The sequence below is a fragment of the Metschnikowia bicuspidata genome (assembly GCF_001664035.1).
Source record: "Metschnikowia bicuspidata var. bicuspidata NRRL YB-4993 chromosome Unknown METBIscaffold_3, whole genome shotgun sequence".
In the NCBI taxonomy this organism is placed as follows: Eukaryota; Fungi; Ascomycota; class Pichiomycetes; order Serinales; family Metschnikowiaceae; genus Metschnikowia; species Metschnikowia bicuspidata.
Window position 1 is genome coordinate 1,613,501 of NW_017387733.1, and position 8,583 is coordinate 1,622,083.

General features: G+C 50.5%; 3 protein-coding genes across 3 annotated transcripts in view; 2 read left to right on the top strand and 1 right to left on the bottom strand.

Moving 5' to 3' along the window:
- Positions 1-750: 750 nt before the first annotated feature.
- Positions 751-1,635, top strand: GPI8 (GPI-anchor transamidase; the record flags this gene model as incomplete). Its single annotated transcript, XM_018855348.1, has 1 exon — positions 751-1,635. A coding segment is annotated over one exon (885 nt), but the record flags the coding sequence as incomplete, so codon positions are not given.
- An 841-nt stretch (positions 1,636-2,476) lies between these two features.
- METBIDRAFT_69932 (uncharacterized protein) lies at positions 2,477-7,135 on the top strand (the record flags this gene model as incomplete). The annotated part of the gene is made up of 2 exons (XM_018858383.1): positions 2,477-4,710; positions 4,834-7,135. Exons 1-2 carry the CDS (start codon positions 2,720-2,722, stop codon positions 7,133-7,135), a joined length of 4,293 nt encoding a protein of 1,430 aa, XP_018711918.1. The 5' UTR covers positions 2,477-2,719.
- A 106-nt stretch (positions 7,136-7,241) lies between these two features.
- Positions 7,242-8,583, bottom strand: part of METBIDRAFT_78379 (STE domain-containing protein) — a gene marked incomplete at both ends in the record, with an annotated part of 4,445 nt that continues 3,103 nt past the window's right edge. Inside the window, one exon of the mRNA XM_018858873.1 lies at positions 7,242-8,078. Within this exon, the coding sequence (XP_018711919.1) occupies positions 7,242-8,078 (837 nt within the window). The remainder of the gene's footprint in view (positions 8,079-8,583) is intronic.

Sequence of the window (8,583 nt, forward strand, 5' to 3'; positions counted from 1 at the left end):
GAGAAAGAAAGAGAGAAAGAAAGAGAGAAAGAAAGAGAGAAAGAAAGAGAGAAAGAAAGAAAGAAAGAAAGAGAGAGAGATGAAAATGGCCCGGCTAGATGGTGCTAGTGTTAGGCTAAGCACCGAGTCTAAAGCCGCCAGGATATCGGGTACGGGGCAGCAGAAGATGTAGGCCGCCAGAGAGAAAACCACATAGAGGAAAATGAAGGCAGACGCATACAGACAGAAACAGACAGTATGAAGCATGCAGAAAGGAACAAGCCAATGGAAGCTACAGAAACAAGATTCCTCTGGTCCAGCAAAGCACATTGCAAGGTCTCAGCATATCTGTGTGCAAGGTCTCAGCATATCTGTGGGCATGCTGATCTGCACATCACCTTTTCGATGACTCTTTAAGAAAAAACTGGACTCAGACAATACCAAAGCTCGAAAGCATCCCCCCAGCTGACCAAACCATTCAGTCTCCGCCCGAATTATAATCAACCGCCCGAATTCCGGGCGCTCGCACTGCGACTGGCCCTGCAGCCTGTCTTCGCGCAAGGCCTAAACTTTGCTTGTGAGCACTGGTTTTGCTGACCACCACCACGGACAGGCCTCAAAACCTAAAACATTCCACTCCGAAAACCCCCACACCACAAGCAACATCAAAAACCACGCACACAAAAACTACACCCACAAAGAATGCTTCTATCTGCATTCTGGATCTGGCTAGCAGCAGCCCTCACGGTGCGTGTGCTGGCCGAAACCACCACCACCGAGGAGGCGGAACGTGTCATCAGCTCCTCGGGCCACACCAATAACTGGGCCGTGCTTGTGCTGACGTCTCGGTTTTGGTTCAATTACAGACACATGGCCAATACCTTGAGCTTGTACCGAACGGTCAAGCGGCTTGGTATCCCGGACTCGCAGATCATCTTGATGTTGGCCGATGACATTGCGTGCAACCCGCGGAACGCTTTTCCAGGCACCATTTTCAACAACATGGACCAGGCCATCGACCTCTACGGCGACGACATTGAGGTGGACTACCGCGGCTACGAGGTCACCGTGGAAAACTTCATCCGGTTGCTCACGGACCGGTGGGGCGCCAACCAGCCGCGCAGCAAGCGCTTGCTCACGGACGAAAACTCCAACGTGTTTGTGTACTTGACGGGCCACGGCGGCAACGAGTTCTTGAAGTTCCAGGACGCCGAGGAGATCGGTGCCTACGACTTGGCTGACGCGTTCCAGCAGATGCACGAGAAGAAGCGGTACCGCGAGATCTTCTTCATGATCGACACCTGCCAGGCCAACACCATGTACGAGCGGATCTACTCGCCCAACATTCTCAGTGTAGGGTCCTCGCGCATCGATGAGCTGTCGTACTCGCACCACTCGGACTTGGAGGTCGGTGTGGCGGTCATCGACAGATTCACCTACTACACTTTGGACTTCCTCGAGAAAATCGAAAAGAACTCCATGGTCACCATGGACAAGCTCTTTGCTGAGTTCACGCACGAAAACGTGCACTCGAACCCGGGCATCCGCACAGACCTTTTCGAGCGAGATGTGTCCACAGTGAGGCTCACGGACTTTTTTGGCAATGTCCAAGAAGTGCTGGTGGCCGACGTCAACGAGCCACTCGTGGAAGATGTGGCAACAGCCGGCGTGCACCCGGCGAACGGCAGTTTTCCGGCCCTGGAGGTGGTGTTGATTCCGTTCCTGAAGTCGGTGCACGAGTCCAAGACATTCCATCAGGTCACCAAGAAAGAGACACAGCTCATCACTGCGGTGCTGGTGGCTGTGTTGGGGCTAATATGGGCCATGGCCAAGGAGTAGGAGCACTTTTTTATTAGACACCGGATAAATAGACGCATTTAGACAGCTGCCCTTGTGGGGCGTGTCATTTCCTTTTTCTGTTTTGTTTGCCGTTCTTTCCTTTGTCCCATTCAACATTTCCCATTCAAGATTGCTCATTCATCTTTTGTCAATAAATCTTTCCCATTCATCGTTTCTCATTCAGCATTCCCCATTATTATTCCCCATTTATATTTTCCGTTAATACTTTCCATTACTCCACATTAATACTTTCCGTTAATACTTTCCATTACTCCACATTAATACTTTCCGTTAATACTTTCCATTACTCCACATTAATACTTTCCATTAGTACTCTCCATTAATACTTCCCATTAGTACTTCCCATTAACACTCCCCATTGATCTTCCCCATTAATATCCCATTCAGTATTCCTCTTCCAAATTCCTTGCTCCAGCTCAGATTCCCAAAGCCCCAGTCTGCTTGCCCTGTCGAAATATGAATTTACTTCTTCCCACTTCACAGACAAACCCGCTAATATCAGTCTGGCCTCACTCACCCCATACGCGCCTGCCGGTCTGCATGTCACGTGCACAGCCGTTTGCAACTGCGCTTGCTCAAAAAAGTATAAAAGGCGGCCGCGCCCCCCCTGGAACTGCCGCCTTTTTTTCTTCCACTTCCCGTCACGTTTCTTTTTCGCCTCCACTTGCTGTGTTCACACAGTTTTACGCGTGTGTCACTCCAGCCCCTCGCAGTAGTGGCATGTCTGTCGCGCGTGTGTCGCACCTCGCATGCATCTCAAACCTGTCCGCGCGAGTCTTAGTCCAGACTCCAAAACACCAAAACACCAAAACTTTACGACTCAAACCAACGCCCGGATCCCCCTGCCTCTTCCCCCACAGAGATCACGCTCACTTGCCACATGGATCTCTCGGGTGCAAATGTATTTAGCGTCGTGCGCTCTGGCTCCGCGGAGGAAAAACACACCGTGCTCCAGGAGCTCAAAACCCACGTGAAGAAAGACAACGTGCTGTTGCCGTGGGTGGGCAAGTATTTCGAGGCGCTCTCCATCGCCACTGATTCGCCCGATACATCTCTCCAGACATTGGCGTTCAGCTTATTGTGCCACCTCGTTAAGCGGGTGAGTATCCAAGACTCCAGGGGCACGGTGCTCCTGGACCAGACCTTCTTGGTGCTTCCATTGCTCATCCCACGCATTGCCGACTCCAGGTCCTCCGTCAAAGTGTCCGCACGACGGGCGCTCGAAGCCTACTGGCTCAGCTGCCCCAAACCTGTCGAGCTCGCGATGGTGGAAATCGGCCTAGCCAACCGCAGCCTGCTCCTCGTAAACGAATGTGTGGCGTGGCTCAACTACATCCTCACGAACGTGAGCCCGCATTTCAAGCTCGACACCTTTCTAGACCCGTTGGCGCGCATATTATGCGAGCACGCCTCGGACGAAAAGCTTGTTTCCAATATCAAGGTCTTGCTCGAGAACTATTACGACTTGAAGCAGAACCGCATACGAAAGTTCGAACTCCAGAAGGCTCTCGAGCGCAGCCGTGTCCCCTCTGTGCTTCGGTTCTCTATCATGGGAACCGACTCCATCATCTCGCGCACCTCAGAGCTGCTATACCATTCCAAGAGTACGCCCAGTCTACCGCATTCCCAGATGGCAAAGCCGACCGTCGCACGGCCCTCACAAAATTCGCCTTCAATTTGGGCCGACAAACCTTCGGTTAATTCTGCAGGATCTCGCTTCCCAGAAAGTCCACCGCCGAATCAGCTGATACAGTCAGCTCAGGCTCCCGGGGTCAGTTCGGAACCCGCGTTACGCGATATTCTCTGCAAGCTTCCAAACTATGCCTACGATGAAACCGTCGAGTCCTTTAATGTATCTAATGCTGGCGAAATTAGCCAGATGGTTTCTGAAATGTCTCAATGCTTTGAGAACAAAGAGACCGAACGCAACTGGAGTACACGTGAAAAGAGTATACTCAAATTGCGTTCACTTTTGAGGGGTAACGCGGCCAATGAATATCTCAGTGATCTCATTATCTCCATCAAGGAACTTAGTGAAGGTATTTGCAAATCTCTTTCGTCTTTGAGAACCACATTATCTGTGAACTCGTGTCAATTTGTGAAGGAAATGGCATTTTTGTTCCGCATCCACTTCGAGCCCCTAGTCGATCTCTTCGTTCCAACGCTCATAAAATTATGCTCCAACACAAAGCATTTGACTAACATCAACGCTCATGTGGCAATGTGCGGAATTCTAACTCACTGCCCTCTCTCAGCCAAACTCGGCCAAAGGATTTTACACGCAGCATCAGAGAAAAGTGTGAACACCAAGGCATTTGCTTCTTCATGGCTACAAATTTTCATCGTCAGGACACACAACCTGTGGCGAGGCTCAGGTTCTGAAATTGTAGAGAGAGTTCTACTCAAATTGCTCCCGGATCCAAACATGCAAGTGCGCCTGGCAGCTAAAGATGCCTTTTGGAAGTATTGTGAATATGCCGAAGAACCAGCCGTTAATCTACGCTCACAATTGGACCCAAACATAAATAGAGCGTTGGAAAGGTCTCGTCCGAAGGGAATAACTATCTCTGCAGCTCCAGTGACGACAAACTCAAAAGTGAGACCATCGTTGAAAGAGTCTATCATGGCAAAAAAAAGAGAGTTTAAAAACAAGACGAGCGAGTCGAGATCGGTGTCCAAGTACGAATTGACTGGCCCAAATGGATCATTTACCGAAAGTTCGGTGTCATCCAACTTCCCCCGCCGAATGCTGAGGACTCCTTCTTTTAAAGACCACATGAGATCGCGGGATCTGACTCCTACAAGTCATATTCATGAAGCGAAATCCATCCATGACCGTTTCCTGGACAAGGGTGCCGCAAAGATCGATAAGTCGGGACATCTATCGCCGGACGGAATCGCCAAACCTTTTGCGCGGCCCCATGCCTCTCCAAGAAATGATTTTGAACCACACTATGCTCAACCCACTTTCTCTCATCCGTCTCCTAAATTGAGTACGACACAAGGCAAAGTATTGCCAGAGTCTCACTGGGAGCACAAGATAGATGAGTCAATCACAAACATTAGTGGGTCAAAGCAACAAGTTACTACTGCCTTCCAGTCAAATGCTAGAGAAGCAAAAAGTATGCAACAGCCAAAAAGTTACATTTTTGGGGCCGGAGACCCTATGTTCAAATTCCTAGCTTCCACTGATGAGCAATTATTACAAGAGGGCATTAGTTTGCTCCGATCAGCACTATTGAAAGGGGAGGAAATTTCAGAGAGCTTGACCCCTTTACTTAAAAAGCTCTCGATCAACAACCCATCCGTACTTGCGCCTTTGTTTGATAATAAAGAAGGCATGTTGCGAAGAGTGTTCAAGCTTCTCACAAAAGAAGACTTTCTCAGACTGGCATGTGTCTTGGTGACACCAACTCAAGAAAACTTAGACATGGTGATCTCTTTATTCACAGCTGATGAACTATACCTGTCCTTGGAGACTTTGCTTCTGTTTGTTCTTGAACCAACCGATGTTGCCGACGATGGCCTCTTGATCATGCAATTGATTAAGTTCAAGGTTAAGATTCTAATCATGGTTTTGCGTTTGCTCTCACGTGCAGCAACAAGTTTGCCCATGACAGATGTGATGTTAACTAAGTTAGCCAATACCTTATTTGAGTTGCTACCCGTGATTCATCAGACGAACATGATGGCAGAGTTTAAAGAACCTCTTTCTAAGCTCTATGCCATCAATTCCACATTGTTTGCCTCGCACCTATCGCTGGTCAAGGATTCAAGCAGACGAGAGCTTGAGCTTTTGGTCGGAATTGACGACCTGTTGAGTTTTAAAAGCACCGACCCGACTATGTTCAACATGACAGACTTTACCCGAATCTCTCCCAACAAAAACCTTGAACAATTGTCCCCTTTAAAGTTTCCATCTGACTTTACCATGCTTCTCCCCAACACTAAGGTCAAGGCAGAACCCGACACACATCCGGAGGAAAGTCAAATTAGCTCACAGGGTTCACACAAGGTCAGCATCACTGATGTATCTGCAGAGCAACGTATATGCCTCGAAGATCCTCCTCAGATGCAACTTGTACCGGAAGAAGACATTTTGATGGAAGACTTTGATGAGAATCACAGTGAAAACAACCCCGATGATGAGTCTATGAGTGACTGCAATATTCGGGATCCGTCTGAGGAGAAGACGCCACAAACAGATGGTGCAGTCGAAGTTAAGCTTGAAACCGCTGACTTCAATGTCCTTAAGAAGTCATCTCCGCACACTTCCCTAAGTGGTGCTGCTGTAAAAGATCTGAATGAGTTGGTCAAAGACTTTGCATCAGTAAAACTCACGAGTCAAGCCAACACTATCGAAACATTCATCGAGAAAGTCGATCCACTCAACAAATTATCTAGCCGGAATCGGCCCATAGCGATTTACGACGATTCCAAGGCCGGGTCACCGCAGAAAGTGAAAGAATATGATTTCACGGAGCTCAACTGGTTTAATTTCTTGATGGCGAAGATGTCTCTTGACTATGGATTAGATGACCTCGAGAGATACTACAAAAACGACTTCAGGTCCTTGTGTCAAAAATTGTCAGATGGCTCGGCAAATGAGAATTGTATCTCGACCTTGATCAAATACTTGCGGGTTCCTGATCCCGAATCTCTTGCGTCCTTTTTGCAAGATGAAGGATACGACCTAGTTGAGAATGCTGCAATAGACTACCTAAGTCTTGATGATTCAAACTTGTTTGAAGGACTCATGGTGATCAAACAATTGTTGGTGAGCAGACACGCCGTCAATGTTGTGCGAGTTTGGAACTTGCTCCTAGACTTGAGCGGAATGAAGCCCGATGAGCCCCTTCGTGCTCTCGAGCTTGCTGTTGGAGAAACATTCGATGAGATGCTTTGCGGGATGTACGCAAGCAAGGAGCTAATCCAGATTGTGACACATACTTTGAAAACGAACGTCGACCTTGCTGGAGGGGCTTTGAGATTCGCCCTCGAATCGTTGCACAAATTGGTCCACATGGAGACGCTTGTGTTGGATGTGAATGCTGATATTGTCATGAGCATCGATGGAGCAGTCCGCAGGCTTGTCTCCCACGACAGAGCAGAGATCCGAAAGCTAGTCATTGAAACCTACGGACGGATCCACCGGGCCGCCAAGATCAGCCAAGGTTCAGGAAGCCAGGACACGCTTCCGCACGAGATATCGAGCGAGGAGGCAGTACAGAAGATCATGTTGGCTTTGACGACGCCACAACAGCGCATCATAGAATACTTTAGCCAGGAAAAGTAGCGCATGTTCCAATGGACTGTACAAAAGAAGATGAATGAATGACTATGGACGGATGACACACTAGGTTGTTTATATGTGACGATGCAAAATGCCTCGCATTATGAGACTACATGTTTTTGTTGTGTTGGCTTCCGTTGTAAGCAGACACGTGTATGGAAGGTTCCGGCGTGGGCATCACAGCCAGCAGGTCATCCTCCTTCTTGATCTGCACGCGGAAGTTGGACTCGAAATCAGAGACCTTATTCCCATGGGTGCGATGCGGCGGCTTGGTCACCTTGGACGTGTTGGTCAGGAGCTGCCGTCTTTTTTTCATCATGGAAGCACTGATCTCTTGCTGTCGCTGGGACGGGATGCCACTGCGCATGAGATAGTCGAAGTCCTCCGGGTGGCCCAGGCCCACGTGTGCCATGGGGTACATCGGGCCACTCGGCGTCAACTGTGGATGTAGGTACTCGTTCTCAAAGGGGATATGGGGGTGCATGGGGGGCTCGTACACGTGGTAGCCTGTGTCGTACGCATAGGGCCCAAGCAGCGTCATCACCGCCGACGGGGGAAACTGGGGGCCCATTCCGAAACTAAGCGGCTGGTGCATGAACGCCTGCTCGTCATAGAACTTTGCCAGGCGTGGGTAGTAGAGCTGCGACGAGCTCAAGTTGCCGGCCCGCGCGGGCACGGTCTGCTCAATCAAGTAGTCGTCGTTGCTCACCACGTTGACGGAGTTCTGGAAAACGGACGCGTCCAAACTGGCCAAGTCCGAGTCGAATGCGTTCATGTACGAGCCCGAGTGGTGGTGGCTGTCGAGTGTGATGTAGTCGCGGCCGGCGTAATCGCGGCCGGCCCAGTCGGCTCCGCTCATGTTGTCGTGTGTGGCGAGGCCGTGATCTAGGTAGTCGAGCGGGAAGTCGTCGTCGTCGTCGGGCTCAGCGCCGGGGCCAGCCGTCTGCTGCACAAGCACGTTTTCACATGCGTCCCCGGGCATCTTCCGGTAGCCGGTGCTGGCGCAGCTGGAGTCGCTGGGGAGTTTCAGCGCCGCTAGCGTGCTGGTGTTGGCGTCCGGCGAGGCCAGCCCGCTCTGCAGCTCCAGCTTGACGGTGTCGAATCTCGGCTGGCTCAAGTGCTCGGAGAGCTGGTCGTATAGCGACTTGGTCTTGTCCTCGACATAGTTGAACAGAAGCGCGGGCTCGCGCAGCGCCACGGACGTGGGCGTCTGGTTGGCCTTTTCCTTCTTGATGTCGCGTTCTAGCGCGTCGGCCATGAGCTTGTCGTGGGGCACGTTGAACCAGAAAAACACCTTCTGCTTCTTCTGCGTTCGGAGACACGAGTTCTTGTAGAGGAACTCCAAGAACTCCAGCTTGGGGTTCTCCAACACGGAGTCCGTGCCGGCCTTGAGGTTGCGCAAGTCGGAGAAGATGCCCTCCTCGAACTTCTTGCGGTCCGTGACCGTGCGG